Source organism: Cervus canadensis, chromosome 10, assembly GCF_019320065.1.
Source record: "Cervus canadensis isolate Bull #8, Minnesota chromosome 10, ASM1932006v1, whole genome shotgun sequence".
Lineage (NCBI taxonomy): Eukaryota > Metazoa > Chordata > Mammalia > Artiodactyla > Cervidae > Cervus > Cervus canadensis.
The window spans coordinates 47854682-47872457 of record NC_057395.1 but is presented as its reverse complement, the minus strand read 5'-3'; the positions used below and the strand labels follow the sequence as shown (position 1 = coordinate 47872457).

General features: G+C 48.8%; 1 protein-coding gene across 1 annotated transcript; it reads left to right on the top strand.

Annotated features, from left to right (window-relative positions):
* Positions 1-2557: 2557 nt before the first annotated feature.
* On the top strand, positions 2558-17131 carry GTPBP4 (GTP binding protein 4). The gene is made up of 17 exons (XM_043479877.1): positions 2558-2703; positions 3613-3783; positions 5051-5154; positions 5235-5371; positions 6390-6490; positions 6689-6781; positions 7350-7541; positions 7624-7689; positions 8615-8704; positions 9148-9258; positions 10530-10607; positions 10865-10916; positions 11359-11459; positions 13150-13347; positions 14228-14293; positions 15437-15580; positions 16441-17131. The coding sequence occupies exons 1-17, from the start codon at positions 2656-2658 to the stop codon at positions 16591-16593; spliced, it is 1905 nt and encodes a 634-aa protein (XP_043335812.1). The 5' UTR covers positions 2558-2655; the 3' UTR covers positions 16594-17131.
* Positions 17132-17776: the final 645 nt, after the last annotated feature.

Here is a 17776-nt window from a genome sequence, read left to right as displayed (position 1 = left end):
GATTTCAGATTCACGGCTGAATCATAAAAATATCAAGGATCTGTCCACTTCTCATTAACAGGATGTATGAAGTCCTCTGAGGTTTTTCTCTGACAGGGATATTTTGAATGCGCTTTCTCTTTGTCAAGGTTATGTTTCTGGTTTCTCCAGTGGTTCCTCTTCTTTTCTATTGAACAAGGAGACTTCAACTGTTCTTTGTAAAACCAAGAAAATTATGTATCCACATTATCATCATTAAAAAAAAAATTCTGTTCCCTCCATATACTGTCTATATACATGATTAAGTTATGGGACAGCTGAGAAGATGCTGGCCTTCAGCAGGGCCTGGGGTCCTGTGACTTGGAGCACCTTTGGGGAGAAGCAAGCCTCTGGTCTTGGTTTAGTGCCACATCACAAGCTTGTTGTGAATATTGCTGATACTAAAAAGTAAAGCACTTGGTAAATGTTACAGTCTTACACAACTGGTAAGAAATTGTTTTATTATTGCTTAGAGCTAAGAACTAAAGAAAGGATATTTGCTATTTAGAGCAAAGGATTGGTTGAATTTATCTAAATATAATAGTTTTTAAGGAGGAGGAATGGACCATATAAGAGTGAGGGGGAAGGCTGAGGGACACACAGGTACCTGAGGAAGAGAGGGGTGTGAGCACGGCTCTGTGCGTCTCAGGAACGGTGGGCACAGCTGTCTGGGGTTAAGCAAATGATCCTGACGAGTCTAATCACCTCGAAGGCTTCCTTCGGAAGTGCCACTTAGGAGGCACACTTGTAACACTCATGACACAAAAAAAGGGTAGTACATCTAGTGACAGATGAGAGAATCCTGACTCTCTAGAATTACTTTCTGTGTTGGAATTTGGGGAGTGTAGGAGACATTTTCACGTAAGAATGAGAGGACTTGTTAAAAGGATCTGAGAAGTCAAGGGGCGCGGAGATGATGCAGGGGCAGAGCAGCTGCTGGTGGACAGCAGGGACATGGGTAGCCACCCAGCTTCAAGCCCCACTGCTTCCCCTTAGCTGTGACAGGCTAGTGGCAGCCTTGCGGGGCCTTGGTTCTCCGCCCACTCACAGAGTTGGGTGTAGGGCTGAAATGAGTTCACACGTGGGTAGGTGCTTTGAACAGTGCACCACACCTGGTCACACGCAGGTACAGTTTCCCGCAGGATGTGGTCCTGGGCTCTACAAGGAGTGGCCAACCCGTAGCAGGTTAGGGAGGCCAGTGTCCCAGTGTCCCAGTGCCCCAGCCTTCTTCTCCGTCCACTCCAGAGGGCAGCCGTGGAGCCGACCACAGCCCTCTGCCTTGGGTGGGCTTTTCCTGCCCTGTCCCTCATCTGTGAGGTTTTGCAAGTCTCAGGGGCCATCTCCTTCCTCCTGACCTCATCTCACCCGCGGCCTGTTTTGCACTTGCAGCAGGTCAGCCCGGTTCTGGGCTGCGCCTTCCGCTCCTGCAGTGACAGCGGGAGGGGAAGGACTGTCTCCCTTCACAAGGCCCCAAGGATGGACCCATCTGCAGTCTGATTCTCAGAGAGGCTGTGCTGCAAATCTGGAATTGTGCCCGCGGACAGTGCACAACTGACTGGAAGTGTCTGGTCCAGAGAGGCATTTGGGGCCACCCCTGGCAGGCAGAGCAAAGGTGGGGGGCAAAGTTCCAGGTGGAGTTCGTTGGGGCAAGGCAGTGGGCAGGTCAGTCTGCCACGGTCCGGGGCGCAGAGATGCTAGGACAAGAGCCAGAGTCACCGAGGCGGAGGGATAGATGAGGGGCTTCTGAGGAAGAAGAGGGACAAAAGGCCTGCGGCTGGCCTGGGTTGGGGGAAGGCTGGCAGCTCTGGTGGGGCCAAGATGGGGTGGTGGTGTAGGGTCGCCGGGGGGCCTCGCGGGGGAGGAGAGGCGTTGCTTGTCGCACACGACTGGGCCTCCACGGCCTTTATTTAATAAGATTCAGCAGGGGACTTCCCTGGCGGTCTGGTGGTTAAGACTGAGCTTTCAGTGCAGGGGCGGATGTTCCATCCTTGCTGGGGAAGCTAAGATCCCACCCGCCTCACCGACCAAAAAATTTAAAAAAAGGAAGGACTCAATCGCGCTCACCGGAGGCGAAGAGACGTGAGCGTGCAAAGAGAAGACCCGCGCGCCCCCCACCTCCATCTCGCCCAGCCAGAGCCCGCGCCCCCGCCCCCAGACCCTCGATCCGGAGACCTCAGACCCCAGATCTCCGGAGACCCCAGACCCCCCGATCTCCGGAGACCCCAGACTCCCCGAGACCCCTGGAGCCCTTCGAGCCCCTCTGAAGCACCCCCCCTCCCAGGCTCCCAAAGGCCCCCCAGACCTATGGCCCAGGTCAGTCAGGGCCCTGGACCGGCTGGGTAGCACAGATCCTCGGGGAGGCCCCTCAAGACCCTCTCCTTTCTGCTGTGGAGACTGGACCTCATCGCCGCCTTCTCGGCGCCGTCCTCCTCCCGCCGCGCGCGCCCTCCGCCCGGACCCCGCGACCCCTCCTCCGGCCAGGCGAGGGCGCCGTGCGACCCCGAGGCGATGCGTGCGGAGCAGGAAGCGCCGGAACTGACGCAACGCAGGCGGAAGTCTCATACTTCTCAGCGGAAGTTATTCCCCGGCTCCTCGGCGGAAGTCCGGGCGGCTGTCCCCTCGTGGCTAATCGCCGGCATGGCGCACTACAACTTCAAGAAGATCACGGTGGTGCCGTCCGCCAAGGTAGGAGACCCCAAGGGCCCTTCTGTCCCCGCTTTTCTAGGCCAGGCCGCGGGACGCTGGGGCTCCGGTGTGTAGCGGTGGGCTGGAAGAGGCCTCCTTCTCCGCCAGGCCCCTTCCTAGGTCACGTTCTCTCGAGATTCGGGCCCCTTGGTTTGGGGTCCTCCCAGAGAGTGGGGGTCCTTCCTCAGAGATTAGGGCCTTCAGGGGGTTGGGATCTGGGGGTCCTTCCTCAGAGATTAGGCCCCTGAGGAGTTGGGTTCTGGGGGTCCTTCCTCAGAGATTAGGGCTCTCAGGGGGTTGGGATCTGCCCGGAAGAGACGGGGAGAGTCAGGAAGCTCTATGAAGTAGGTGGGTCTGCATGGTCTCTGTCAGACTGACGACCGGCGGCAGCATGCCTCCCAGAGCAGACAGCGTCTCATACCTATCTGCTTGAACGGCTTGCTCAGGACTTCATGCCGGAGTCTTTCATGTCCACCTTACCTTGGGAAATTGAAAACAGCGGGTTTTAGTCTTACCAGTTATTTTGTGTGCTGTCAAAACTGGAGATACACAAACCGAAATAGTAGAACTGTTTCTGTTTAAAACATTATTTTTTCCTGATTTGTGCTTGAGTTTTCTGGGTACTTACGTTTCAGATGGTTTTAGGTATGTGGAAGTTAGGATAATGTCAAGAGTGTGGGATAAAATTTATTTCAGCAGGCATTTGCCGAGTGTTTTCATAAAGGCAAGGAACCATAAAGATGAACACAGCTTTACACTGAGGATTTAATTAGAATAGTGTTTGTAGTTTAAAATAGAAAAAGTGTTTGTAGTTTAAAATACATTGTTGAACATTAGTCTTTTAAGGTGATTTCAAATAAGGGGGTGAAAGGAGACATTTTTGGTGTTAACTGTCTTATTTTTTTGCAGGACTTTATTGACCTGACATTATCGAAGACTCAACGAAAGACTCCGACAGTTATACACAAACATTACCAAATCCATCGCATTAGACATTTTTATATGAGGAAAGTCAAATTTACTCAGCAGAATTACCATGACAGACTCTCACAAATTCTGACCGATTTCCCCAAATTGGATGTAAGTGACTCTGTGGGACGTAAGTGATTATGTAAATATTAACCTTCAGGCAAGGTTAAACCAGCTGTGTCTACTCAGTTGACCAATAGTGAAGGAAAGAGGAAATGACTTGTCAAAGTTTACTCTGAAAGTTAGTAACGAAACTGGGAGCAGATCAGAGGTTTTTTGATTCCTTAGTATCTTGTTTTCCCAGTGAAACTCCCATCTCTGAGGGCCCGGAGCATGCCTCAGGCTTTCTCTGTAACCTCTAGACTGTGGGGACAGTTGGAATTCTGAAAGCTGTGGACTGAATTCAGAAGCCCAAGGTTCTGGTGGCCTATGTGTGTCCTCTCCTCCTCCTTTCCAAGGCTCCCTTTCCTGTGGCTTCAGATGGGTCCAGTGGCTTGAGGCCCAGCAGTGTGTTATCTTGTTGCTGCGGCTGATGGTTAGTGTGCTGTTAGGAGAGGCCGTCTCGTGGGGCGCTGCCTTCTTCACTGAGCCCCCAAAGTTAGGCCCTGCTGCACCAGCCTTCTGCCTGCGTGCTTAGCTGCAGGATGCAGGAGTGGACCTTGCCTGTGGAGCCCCTGAGTGGGACCACGTGGTTGCAAAGTTGCTGAGATGATGATGGATGTGGGGTTTGCAATACAGCTTGAGAGCCTTAACTGTCCTGAGATAGTCCCTGAAGGTGGGTTAAGGCAGAAGAGATTGGTTCATGTGACAGAAACTGCAGGTGTAGAATTCTAGGACTTGATGCTAGTGCTTTGTGGCCACTGGCTGAAGGAGGGTATAGTTTCTGGGGAAAGTGCAGGTACTTCGGAACGTACCTGAGGATGAAAAATGCAGTAAGGATGAGGTGACAGCACCAGGAAACACCTGTGCAAACAGAAGAAAAGCAAAGAGACAGGAGTTTTAAAACTTTCTTTTTAAGTTTTGGGCAATAACAGCACATTTACAGGTTAATGGGACTGGCTGGGTGGATGGGAAAGTATTTCTGGAGCTCTCTTCTTGAGCCCAAGGGGTGGGCTCTGGTGCCCAGATGGAGTTGGTCCTGGCCAGGCCTGCACAGGGCAGGTGGACTTGGCTTCCCCGCTGACTCTGTTTTTTCTCTGTGACTAAATAGTCACTGTTCAGGAGAGAGGCCTGGGGAGAAGATTCAGGGGGGAGGGTGGGCGATGAAGAAGGGCAAAAGGTGTGATGTGTTTCCCTAGGAAGTTATGTTCAAGTGTTATCCACACACCAGAGGAGAAGCTGCCAGACCAAGGTGACCATTCTGTTGTTCTTGTTACAGGATATTCATCCATTTTATGCAGATTTGATGAACATTCTCTATGACAAGGATCATTACAAGTTGGCTCTAGGACAAATAAACATTGCCAAAAATTTAGTGGACAAGTAAGGGATTTTCTTAATGTAGTATCTTTTAAGTTATTGTCAAAGGAGAGCAAAATCTTACACATTTTTCTGTTTTTCAGCGTAGCTAAAGATTATGTTCGGCTCATGAAATATGGTGATTCTCTGTACCGTTGCAAGCAACTGAAACGCGCTGCTCTCGGGCGGATGTGTACTATTATCAAAAGACAGAAGCAGAGTTTGGAATATTTGGAACAAGGTACTTGTTATGCATCAGCAACTAACTACTTGTTAGTGCATTCTGTTAAAGTACTTGTTTGTTGTTAAGAGTTATTTTTATAATGTTTATTTTTGTTTTGTTGTAGAGATCAAAGGAACAAATTATTTTTCCCAGTCTAGCCTGTAAGAAAGTCTAACAGATTAGATGTGATTGAAAAAGCAGCTAGAACTTAATTAATGCTTACGTGTTAGTAGCACTATTAAAAACATTTATGTCTTTCAAATTTAATAGGCAAGGCATGTACACTATAAATGGCAAGGAGATACCAAAATGTATAAAAATAAAGTGACCCGTAGTTTTACCTGTTACTGACATTTTAGTGTGAAACATGCTAGCATCAAACTGCTATTCCAGTTTTGTTACCTGGTAGTTTTATTCAGTAGGTGATTACTGAATTAATGTAGAACAATTTTTATTGAAACAACTTTTTGCTGTTTTGCACGCGTATATATTTTTACATTTCAATTATTTTTAACTGATTTGATTTTGATCCCCTCCCCCAGCATCTCGCATATAATTTGCAACAAGATCATAACTCTGAGCTGCTTTGACAGTGCTTCCAGTCTTCGGGTAGGTCTTTAGGTGGCCTGCCCAGTGTGCTGCTGGAGTAGTCGAGGTCCTGAGGGTTGCTCGTTAAGTGGAAAAGGAGCCCTGTAGGCCAGGAAGTGCTAGAGCACATACTTGCTTGAATTGCCCTTTCAAACTCGACTCTCTGCTCAGTCCTCTGGGTTGTGTGGTCTGGACCCCACCTCAGTCTACTGGGTGGGAACCCACACTGTTTGGACGTGGGAGGAGGGTTCTGGGTTCAGCCTGGATACCCCTGCAACTGGTCTCTTCTCCATTCATTCATGTTTTCTCGTCACGTGTATGATCATTGTTGGAGTGCGATAACATGGCCACAGGCCTGGAGTGTACAGCTAAGTTGAGCAGACCATCAGCTTTGAGTTGCTTATGCTTTTTCATGAAGTTAAGCACATTTACCTTCGCCTTCTCACAGTGCGTCAGCATCTGTCCCGTCTGCCCACCATTGACCCGAACACGAGGACCTTGCTTCTGTGTGGGTACCCCAACGTTGGCAAGTCCAGCTTCATCAATAAGGTTGGTGCTGTCCCCGCACTGATGGAGGACCCACTTGCGTAGACTGAGGGGGGCTGCCTGGTCAGTGCTGGCTCTTAGCAGTCTTGTCACGTGAGGTGTCGTGGGGTCTCTTCTGACCGCCGACAGTCTTGATGCTGTGCGGCTGAGGCGTGTCTGTTCTGAGAGAGTGTAAAAGTCAGAACCTGTGGTTTGTTCCAGGTGACAAGAGCTGATGTGGACGTCCAGCCCTACGCCTTCACCACCAAGTCTCTGTTTGTGGGGCACATGGACTACAAGTACCTGCGCTGGCAGGTGAGCGCTAGCCTGGGGTGTGCGGCCTCATTCCTGGCGTCTGGCTCTGGGCTTCCTACCGATGAGGGTCTGCCCATGTCCAAGGAGCCTGGGGGCTGGGGAGTAGGTCCCGGGTCGCCAGGAGCACCCCCCACCCCCCATGGACAGGCTCCAGGGCTACATGGGGGCCGCTCTCCGTCCTCGGGTGAACTTGGGACACAGCAGCTCCCGATGTGGTGTCTGCGCTCTGCTTACAGCAGGACTTCTGATTGATGCATCCTCAGAAACCCAGAAAGGGTGGCGCAGCCTGTGTTCACAGTTGAATGTAATGATTCAGTGATGTTGTTCTGAGCACTTGGGGGCTTGCTGGTTAATCTAGGGCTAATAGAAAGAGCAGTCCTCTTTTTATCCAGTCCTCAGCGTTGCTGGTGGGCTCGTTCCTCGGTGAGAGCCCCTCCCCCAGTTTTCACTTGTCCTTTCTTCCTCTGCCTTGTTCCTGCACCGTGGTCAGTGGGGAGCTCCGCCAGGGCTGGGTCTAGGTCTGTGGGCACCCTTGGCCTGTGTGCTGGGCTGACTTGTCTGCCCACAGGTGGTGGACACCCCTGGGATCCTGGACCAACCTCTGGAGGACCGCAACACCATCGAGATGCAGGCCATCACGGCGCTGGCCCACCTGCGAGCCGCAGTGCTGTATGTGATGGACCTGTCAGAGCAGTGCGGCCATGGGCTCGCGGAGCAGCTGGAACTCTTCCGGAACCTCAGGCCACTCTTTGTCAACAAGGTAGGTGTGGGCCGGTGTGGGGTCTCTTGAGTAACATGCAGTGCGAAGGTGAGGATTTCATTAGTTTTCTTCCTCACTGCAGCCTCTTATCATCGTAGCAAACAAATGTGATGTGAAGAGGATCTCTGAGCTTTCTGGGGACAATCAGGTAAGTTGCCTCGATGTTTTCAAAATTTCCTGATGATTCTGAACCTCGTCTCCCACAACCAGAGTTGAGAAGGAACGTTAGTGATGCTAGTTCACAGAGTTTTGTTTTATGGTTGCGATTATGTCCTTAGTGACTGAGTCACTGTAACCTCATGGATGCCCATCAGTGGCAGAGGGACCATGAGGTTTCCTGTGGCCTCTCTCAGAGGCCATGGGGCTGGCAGTGCCTGTGGTCAGAGCGGCAGCTCCAGGAGCTGCTTGTTGGGAAGGGCTGTCTCTCAGCTGGGCACCTGGGCAGGTGGCATGGGTACGGGTGGCCACGCTGGTCATGCTGTGATTGGTGTTTCCAGGGAGGAGGGACCTAGGAGGGAAGCAGAGCTCCATCCTGAGCAGCCTGAAGTCCTGAGCTAGGCACTTGTTTCTGGACTGGGGGAGTGTGGTTGGGCGGGCGGTGAAGTGTCAGGTAGCCTTGGTGGAGGCGCAGGTGGGGTCCTTCTTAGGGTCTTAGTGGTTCGTTCGTTGATGAGTCTTACCTGTTTCTGAGGTGTTTTCTTGGGAACTATCTTAGGCTGAGGAGACCAGGTATTTATAAAGAACAACATCGAGAGCATTGTCTGTGAGATATATCTTGATTTTGCCAAGGTTCTTTTCAGAAGGGTAGGCCTCACAGAATGTTCTTGAGTGCCTCAGGTTTGCTTGCTGCACTCTGGTTTGATTCTCCCCATAATGTGCATTGTCAATCACAGCAGAATTTAGGGACAAATAAATAACAGTTTTGGGGAGATGTTCTTCAGAAGAATTAAAAACCACAGAGGTGTTTGTTGTGATTAACATCTGTAGCACCTGTTTGAGGAGTTGGACGGTTTGTGGATGGGAAGTGAGGTTAAATGCTGCAGCTCATGTTTACTCATCCATTGTGTTCCCAGAAAATATTTCTAGACCTGCAGGCGGAAGGCTTTCCTGTGGTGGAGACCAGCACACTGACGGAGGAGGGGGTTATCAGAGTGAAGACAGAGGTCAGTCCTCCCTGTAAGCGGGCCTGTCCTTGATAGGAGGTTGGTCAGCCCGGAGCTCTAGCAGCCCCGCTGAGAGATGCGTCCGGGTTCCCTGCCCTCTCCGCACCCTCTCCTCCTGCCCTGTGAGTGTTGGGAGTGGGGGTCACACTCCCACCACGGATCGTCTGCAGCGGTCCTGCCCCCTCAGTTCTTGCATTGGGCTGGGCTTGCCCTGACCCAGGAAGGGAGACAGCAACCGCTCCCCACTCCAGGAGCACACAGTCTGCCCCGGGCAACTTCCTGAACTTGGGGGTCCCAGCACCCAGCCTGCAGAGGCTGCTCTGAGGGAGAGCCCCGCAGGTTCCAGCCTTGGGTCCATCTGGCGAGGGGCTCTGGGGCCCTTTCAGATGTGATGGGACACTGGATGCCCCGTGACCCAGAGCCGTGCGTTCTCATCCTCCTAGGCTTGTGACAGGCTTTTGGCTCATCGTGTTGAAACCAAAATGAAGGGAAATAAAGTGAATGAGGTGCTGAACAGACTGCACTTGGCTGTTCCCAGCAGGAGAGATGACAAGGTGAGACCTCCTATGGAGGCCCTGGAGTCAGGGCTTGTGGGGCTGGTGGGGTTTCTTGGGTGCTCTTAGATCAAGGTCACACCATGTGTGTGACAGTATTGAAAAGGTGAAAGGAGGAGCCAGGTTAAACTGCTGCTCCCTGCACCAGAGGCTGCCTCCTGAGCTCATCTCGTTTATCTTTCCAGAAACATTCTGGCATATCAGCTTTCCTCAAATTTTAAATAGGGTGGTATGCATAGGTCTCTTTTTTTAATTGCAAGTTTATCTGTAGAGTGAAATTTAAGACATGCCATCAAAAATGTCATTGTTCTCAAAAGTGCACTGGAAGTTTATGATCCTGACGGTTTGAGAATGCACACTTCCTATTCTATCAGTATGACAGACCACAGATGATTCTGTTGTCGTGGTGTGTTTTCTTTTAGTCTGCGTTGCACAGCTTTCGGGATCTCAGTCCCTTGACCAGGGATTGAACCCGGAACCTGGCAGTGAAGGCTGGGAATCCTAACCACTAGGCTGCCAGGGAAGTTTCACGGGGTTTTTTTTTTTTGTTGTTGTTGTTGTTAATTATTTTGATGTTTTCTTCTTGTATTCTGTTCATTCAACACTAATTTTTGGTGACCAGTCTGGGAACTAACAATAGGTAAAGATGATTGCCAGTGATGTTTGTTACTGTAAAACTATTTGTTCACAGAAAGTTGTGCCAGTTTTCAATTTTTTTCATTACCACACATCTTTTTCTCCAAAATAAAGTGAACATTATAAGAAGTGATGTTTCTACGTTGTGGTTTCAGGGAGTTGTGCTCACTGATTATTCAACTTGATTGTTTCTAGTTACTGAACGTTGTGTGGAACTGGGTATTTCATGGTGATTAACATACCGATTGAGTTCTTCACTTCTGTAGGTTGATTATCTCTTATTGATTTCTAATTTTTATATTAAGGAAGTCAGACTTGTGTGTTCTATGCATGTGTGCTCAGTCACTTCAGTTATGTACGACTCTTTAGGAGCCCTAAAGGAGCCTGCCAGGCTCCTCTGTCTTTGGGGTTCTCCAGGCAAGCATACATGTGTTGCCATGCCCTCCTCCAGGGGATCTTCCCAACCCAGAGGTCCAACCTGTGTCTCTTGTATCTCCTGCATTGCAGGCGGGTTCTTTACTCTTTACTAGGAGTGCCACCTGGGAAGCTCTGTACATTCTGTAGACATTTTTTTTCTTTTTGTATTTTGATTCAGCAAGCATTTCACGTGGGTATTTCCAATCATGTTTTCGCAGGAGAGGCCCCCATTTATCCCTGAAGGTGTGGTGGCACGCAGGAAGAGGATGGAGCTCGGGGAGCCGAAGAGGAAGCGGGTAGGTGAGGGAGCCCCAGGCCTGTGCTGGAGTGGGGACAGGGGCGCCTGGGAGCATAATCCCCAGGTCTGGGACCCCCTCCTGGGTTGGGGGACAGGGCTGCCAGGGGTGGAAGCGGGTTTCCCACTGGAAGTTGGTGCTGAGCTTCAGGTGGCAAAAGGTTGGAGAGGGGTAATGCCATGGGGCTGGTGGGCACCTGACAGTTCTGGCCTTGGGGGTTGGAAGTGCTGATGAAAACTATTGCATTTTCGTTGCAGGAACGGGACCTGGAACTGGAGATGGGAGATGATTATATTCTGGATCTTCAAAGTAAGGGCTCAAGTGTGGTAGTTGTTTTAAGATGCTAGGTATGTGAAAAGTATGAGAGTACCTTAGTGGGTACAAGTGTCCAGCATTTTGTTAGTTTAATTTCTTGAAGGTGAGAGGTTGCCAGGATGCTGAGATTTTTTTCTTTCCAGGTAAGGTTTCTCTTGTTTTTGGTGAGGGATTATTTTTGTACCTTTCCTGGTGTATACTGCTGGGCCAGGCTGATAGCATCGATAGTCTCTTGTTCATGCCTTAGGACTCTTGGTTTTGAGGTACTGATGGGCCCTGGCATGAGCGTGGAATAGTCCTCTGCTCAAGCACGTTACCTTGTTTACCTGGTGCTGAGCACAGATGCTCTACTGTCTTTGCAGATGTGGGACTTGGTTAAGTGGTGACTCTTTGGGCATCCGGTAGTTGACTTTTTTGTTTGTTTTTTGACCTTTAGAGTACTGGGATATAATGAATTTATCTGAGAAACATGACAAGATCCCTGAGATCTGGGAAGGCCATAACATAGCCGACTATATCGACCCTGACATCATGCAGGTTTGTGTCCCTGGTGACATTGTGTGTCTTTTACTCCTCTTCAGCCTGACCCAGGAGATAGGAGCACAGCTTCTTACTCCACTTGTCCTCGGCCCTTGTTCCTTCTGCGCCCACCAGGAGCCTGGGCTCTGCCGCCTGGGGCCCCGTGTTCAGCCCTGTGTCCCTCCACCTGAGGCTGGTGCACACTCTTTCCTCCACCAGACCTCCCTCCCTGTCTTCCTCTGCTGGGCTCAGGGTGCCTCCTTCATGAAGGACTCTTGTGTGTGGACACTCCAGTCACCTGCCCAACCCCGCCTCACCCCACGAGTGGACCCTCTGATGGGGCTGCCCACTCCCCAGCCTGACCCTCCTCTTCCCTGGTCCTGCTCTGGCACTCGAAGTTGGCCCCTTTCTCACTTGCTATTTCTTAACATACGAGTGTCCACAAGTTTCTCTCTTTTTTAAAAAAAACAAAGCCTTCCTTAGACCCTGTGTTCCCCTTCAGTTGTGGTCCTATCTTTTCTGAGTAACGTCTTTCTTAATGTGTGAAAGTGTACGATCAAGTGGCATCTAGTACATACGCGGTGTTGTGCAGCCACCACCTCCCTGTGGTCCCAAAACCTTTTCATCATCCCTAAGTAACTCCCAGCTCTGACAGCACTTCTCCCCTCCCTGGCCTTGGGCAGTCACATCCTTTTTTGTGTCTGTCAATTTGCCTATTTTGTGTATTTTATATAAGTGGAGTCACACAGTAAGTTGACCTCCCACTGAGCATGGTATTTTCAAGGTTTGTCTGTGTTGTAGCATGTGTCGGAGCTTCCTCCCTCTTAGTGATGTTCTATTTCAAATGTATGGCACATTCTATATAGTATATAGTTCATGCGCTCATCTCATGGATGGACATAAGGTTTGTTTCTACCTTATGGGTGTCATGGTTCATGTATTAGTATTGAGTGTTTTTAGCATGTCTGGGCAGATTCCTAGGAGAATTGCTGGATCATAAGGTAATTATATGTCTTACTTTTTGAGGAACTATCAGTTCTTGGGCCGTGTCCTTGATTTATATTTCATGTCTTCATCTCTTCAGTTGTGCCTGTTGCTCTGTCTCTTATTGTGTAGCAGCCTGCTTCCACAGTCTGGGCTCTGATGGCCCATGATTGGCTTCACCTTGCCTATCCCCTTCCAGTCTCCTTCCCTCCTGCCTTATCACACTAGTAGTGATACGGGCACCTTTGACTTGGGCTCTTGTTGAGGTTTATTATACATTTTTAAAGATATTATTAACCATACAGCTAATGAGCTTGTATTTGGAACGGCTTTGGGAGGATACACAAGCTGTCGTGGTCCAAGGCCAGTTTGGGTTGATATTTATGGTTCTTTTAAGGACAGAGGTTCTCTTGTGTACCTGCTAGGAGAGAAGAGAACATTTTACATGTCTTAACCTTGGAGTTGGGAGTGATTCTTTTTTTTTTTGGGAGTGATTCTTTTTAAGAAAGGTAAAGAAGTGGCATGGAACAGTCTGCTTCTGTGGGTGTAGTCTTCTTGCTCATCTCTGTGCCTGTTCTCAGGGAGGTGAGCCTTGGTGAGGCCACATGAGCCTGAACCTGGCATTTGTATCACCTCGAAAGGCTTAGGGGAAACCTGGTTTTTGTAAAGGTTGTTATGTATGAGTTTTTCATTGTTGACTTTATGACTTTTTTTTTTTTTAAAGAAATTGGAAGAGTTAGAAAAAGAAGAAGAACTAAGAACAGCTGCTGGAGAGTATGACAGTGAATCTGAAAGTGAAGATGAAGAAATGGCAGAGATTCGACAGCTGGCAAAACAGATTAGGGAAAAAAAGAAGCTGAAGATTCTACAGTCCAGAGAGAAGGACACACAGGGGCCCAGGATGCCTCGGACGGCCAAAAAGGCAAGTGTTGTGCTCAAGAGTCAGTGGTTCTTTGTGTGCGGGCGTCTGTATGGCCCTGCCCTTTGGTTGGTGTAAGTTGACTTTTGAGGTTGGCTGAGTGTTGACCTTCTATATTGTGTTCCACCCTTTTTTGGTGACTTTCACTGTTGGATTCAACTACTTTGTAGCTGTACAAATGAAGATCGTGAGTTATGGGTAAATTTGTGGAGGTAAACTCATCAGTTAACATGTCCTTATTCTTTAATTCTTTATTGGTCAGGACTTAACTTTTTACTTTCTTCAGAAACCTAACACAGTCTAACTCAGAGCCAAAGTGATTTATCTGAGCCCTGTGACTGGTTAGGATGGGGAGGTTCACGCTGAGGCACAAGTGGATTGGATGGAGCCAGGGTCCTCTGGTCCTTGGGTCCGTCTCCTTGGGCCCTGGCTCTTGTCTGGAGTCACTGCGCCCAGGGAAGGAGGATGGTGTGGGGGATGGTTGAGTGAGCTGGGCCAGGCTGTCTCCATGGAGCATACGTGTGTGTTTGACATGTCATTTCTGTGTGGTGGTGAATGGATGTGGACAGCTGTGGCATTGCTGTGTCCCCCCACTGTGGGGGAGGAGGTGCTGGCCTCTTGGGTCTGCATGTGGGAACCCCTGGGGAGCTGAGCGGAATCTGGGGGCCACTTGTATGTTGTCCTGAGTGTAATATATAATCACACAGAAAATGTTAACTTTTATGTTATTTAATGAGTTCTCGAAAAACGCATGTGAGCCCAAGTAAATAGTTTCTAAAATAAGTGTATCATGGATCATTGTTCTGTACGTTTTTCCTTGAGTTTTTTTTTTTAAAGGTTTCATCAAACTAATTGTTTAAAACATTGTCGTTTCCCCCTTCAGGTTCAGCGGAAGGTCTTGGAGGATGAGATGCGCAGTCTTGGTGTTGACATGGATGACAAGGACAATGTGAGTGCGGACGGCTGGGGTGGGGGTGGGGCGCTGTTCTGGGAACCAGGGCAGGAACAGGTTACAGAGGAGTTGGTGCTTCCGGGGTTTGTGTTGATAATTACGTTGTTTTGCACAGTTCTTATTTTTGAGCTGTGACTTTGATTTGGTGACCAGTGTCTTCATATTGAGCTTTAATTTGTTTCAGTTTAGACAAAGTAAATGGGAGGTGGTGCTGAGTGCCTTGGTGTGAGAGGAACATAGGCTGTAAATAGTTCAAAGTCATGCCTCGGACCCCAGAGGTTAGAAGGCATTTCACATACCTTTTTTAGTGTCCCAGGTTTTCTTGATGAATTGAGCCAGAGTACACATCTTTGTATGAAAGAGCATCTTCATGTTCTGGATTATTTCTCAAAGCAGTTTCTCAGAAGTGGAATTACCGAAACAAGGAAAACCATTGTGTTAGACTAATCGGATTTTGATAAGCCATGCATGCTATTCACATTATGTCCTGACTAATGATTATCGGATGTTGGGCTCTCGGCCAGCCTTCCTCTCACATCACTGTGCAGTCTTATTTCCAGACAGTAACCTGAGGGGCATCTTGAGCAGGGGCCTGCAGAAACTGTCCTCAGCACCCGGGTCTTTGCTCAACCTCATGGCTGAGCTTTCTGGCGGCCAGTAACTGCAGAAGGGGGTTGAGAAGGAGGGCAGCTCTTGACAAACCGTGCTGCTCAGGAGGTTGAACAGGCAGCTCTGAGTAGCACACAGCAGCTGTGTGAGTGAAGACGAATATTTGACCAATAATTAATGGGGACTGTGTGTACCTTATTTTTTTTTTACAGTGTTTTATTTTTTTAAAGATTTGTTTCTTTATCTTGGTCATGCTGTGCTGCATTTGGAATCTTAGTTCCAATGACCAGGGACTGAACCTGCATCCCCTACGGTGGATGGGAGGACTCTTCCCCATTGGTCCACCAGGGCAGGCCCTGACTATGTATGTTTTAAATGTATTTAGCTTGTTCGACGATGGTTCTATGAGCCCTCCATGTGCCTTCTCCCCCCACTGGAGTAATTTCATGTTTGTCACTAAGGCCGGGACCCCGAGGTGCCAGGATCCCAAGGCGCTGGGACCCCGAGGCACTGAAGCCTGCTCTGTTTCAGGCCCATTATGCAGTCCAGGCGAGAAGGTCTCGGAGCATCACCAGGAAGAGGAAACGGGAAGACTCTGTCCTGCCTGCCTCTGTGACCCGCAGTCAGAGCTGTTCTCGGCCTCCACGTGATGTCTCTGGTCTCCGGGATGTCAAGGTTAGTCCCTGTAACTAGTAGCTAATAACCTCTACGGTTGACCCCTCAGGGGGTCGGGGCAAACATTTGGAGCCGCAGAGATTGTGGGGTGGGTGGTGGAGTGTGCTTGGCTGAGTGCTGCACCCTAGGGGTTGGGCTTGGCCCCTGCACCGCCGGGTATCCATGGGCCTTTTCTTTACACGTGTGTGTTCCTTCTCAGGGCAGACAGAGCAGGGTATTGCAGGAGCCTTGCAGCCTGAGCCTTGGTCCCAGCCACTCAGGGCTGTGCTAGGAAACAGTCCTGCTCAGAGCCTGGACATGGGGCCCTCACCCACCACAGCAGGGAGCTGTTTGGGGCAGTCTTTAGGAAAAGACACTTTGGATGTGTACAGTCTCTTTTTGTGGCAACTACTACTTTTCCTTTTTTTCTTTAAATATAAAAATGGTTAGTTTCAGCATTTTGAAAATTCATCTAGATGAGAAAGTCTGTATATAAACTGATCAGCAGTGTGCTTTCAGGGAGCCATTTCATCCAGTAATCTGGACTTAATACCAGCATTGCCACTTGTCAGTCAGATATGAGTAGCTCCATGGCCGGATCTCCATGCCCTCATCTGCTGAGAGGGAAGTAGAACAGAACAGAGTACCTGGTCTTGCAGGTCTGAGAGTGTCTGGTCCTCACAGGTATGAGACTGGTCTGGTACAGTTTTCATCCTGTGGGTACTGTGGTATGTCCACGGGAAAATGGTGTGAGTGATGCTCACGAGGGCTTCTCTTCACAGCACGGACCTGGACTGTTCACGTCAAGTGTTAACAGGTAATGGAAATTCACTTGGAAATTTGGGTTTTCACAACTGATAGGTTTTTCTTTACCTTTGTAGATGGTGAAGAAGGCCAAGATGATGATGAAGAATGCTCAGAAGAAGATGAATCGCTTGGGGAAGAAAGGGGAGGCAGACAGACATGTGTTTGACATGAAACCGAAGCACTTGCTCTCAGGAAAGAGGAAAGCTGGTAAAAAGGACAGGAGATAGTGTCCTTTGCCGCTGAAGCACTTTGACCCCACTTTTTCCTGGTTTGGTTTCACAGAGCTGGGAGTCGTGATCTGTAAACTGAACAGAACAGTGAAGTAACTCAAGGACTTGTGCTTTGCTGAAAGCTATGGTTATGCCTTAAATGTACGGGTGTGGGTAATTTTTGTCACTGTATTATATTACAGATATTTTGAGTGGGCAGTGGTTTCTCATTTCTTAAGTTTTGGTTGCTTCAGACTTGCAGGAGAGGAAAGATTTATTGATGTGACTGTGTTGCTTTTGATGGACAAATCTTACTCTTGTGCAAGAGAGAATTTTGGTCATTGCACATGAAGAGTCCCTTTTTTGCAAACACACCTGTTTGAGGGTGTGGACAGAAGTCTGCCCTGAGGCACAGGAACTGGTGAAAGGTTACAGATATCAGCATGCCAGCACTAAAAGGAGTAAGTCATCTTCTAGTCCTTTTGTTCATTGCACTGTTTGATTTGTCTTCAACTATTTTATCCAAAATAAACTTCCGAAAGACATTTTGATTTAATTTAGTTGGTTTTATTTTTGTTTCAGTTACAAACCACTGTCAATTTGGGCAGATGAAAAGGGAAAAAAGCAAATGACTATTCTTGTTTGTTTTCAAAGCAAAAAATACTTTTCTGTGGAGTAGAATGTTGGCTGAGTTACTGAAGCAATTAAATGTGGGCATCTCCTGCTTCAGTGTCCACTGCTGAAGACTAGTTTGAGTGGAAATCATTGTGAGGTTCATGCTCAGTAAAATGAATGGAATTAGCACGTGATAATATGAAATGCTTACAACAGCACTTCTTGACCACAAAACTGCCATGGCCACCACTTTGCGTGCAGTTTCCAAGTCCCCTCTGCTCACTGTCAGTGTTTCTAAGTGCACCTCTGTGGGTCCTTCAGTGTTGAGTGGTGTAATTCAGGGCTTTTCTACACATAGGTGTGTTTGAAAGTTGCATTTTAGGGATCCAAAGTAAAGTTTTGTTTGTGTTGGGAAAGGTTATGTTTAGAGAAACCTGTTGAATGATATCAGGCAGAACGATCAGGGACACCGAGTCCCTCTCCTCTGGGATTATACTTTTAAGTTCAATTCAGTTCAGTCTCTCAGTTGTGTCTGACTCTTTGCGACCCCTTGAACTGCAGCACGCCAAGCCTCCCTGTCCATCAC

What these genes read in the sequence shown, in the direction of transcription:
- GTPBP4 (XM_043479877.1), top strand. Translation starts at nt 2,656, where the DNA reads ATGGCGCACTACAACTTCAAGAAGATCACGGTGGTGCCGTCCGCCAAG. An exon ending in GGGAGCCGAAGAGGAAGCGG is followed by an intron (nt 10,608 to 10,864) that starts GTAGGTGAGGGA and finishes TTTTCGTTGCAG; the next exon opens with GAACGGGACCTGGAACTGGA. An exon ending in TGCCTCGGACGGCCAAAAAG is followed by an intron (nt 13,348 to 14,227) that starts GCAAGTGTTGTG and finishes TTCCCCCTTCAG; the next exon opens with GTTCAGCGGAAGGTCTTGGA.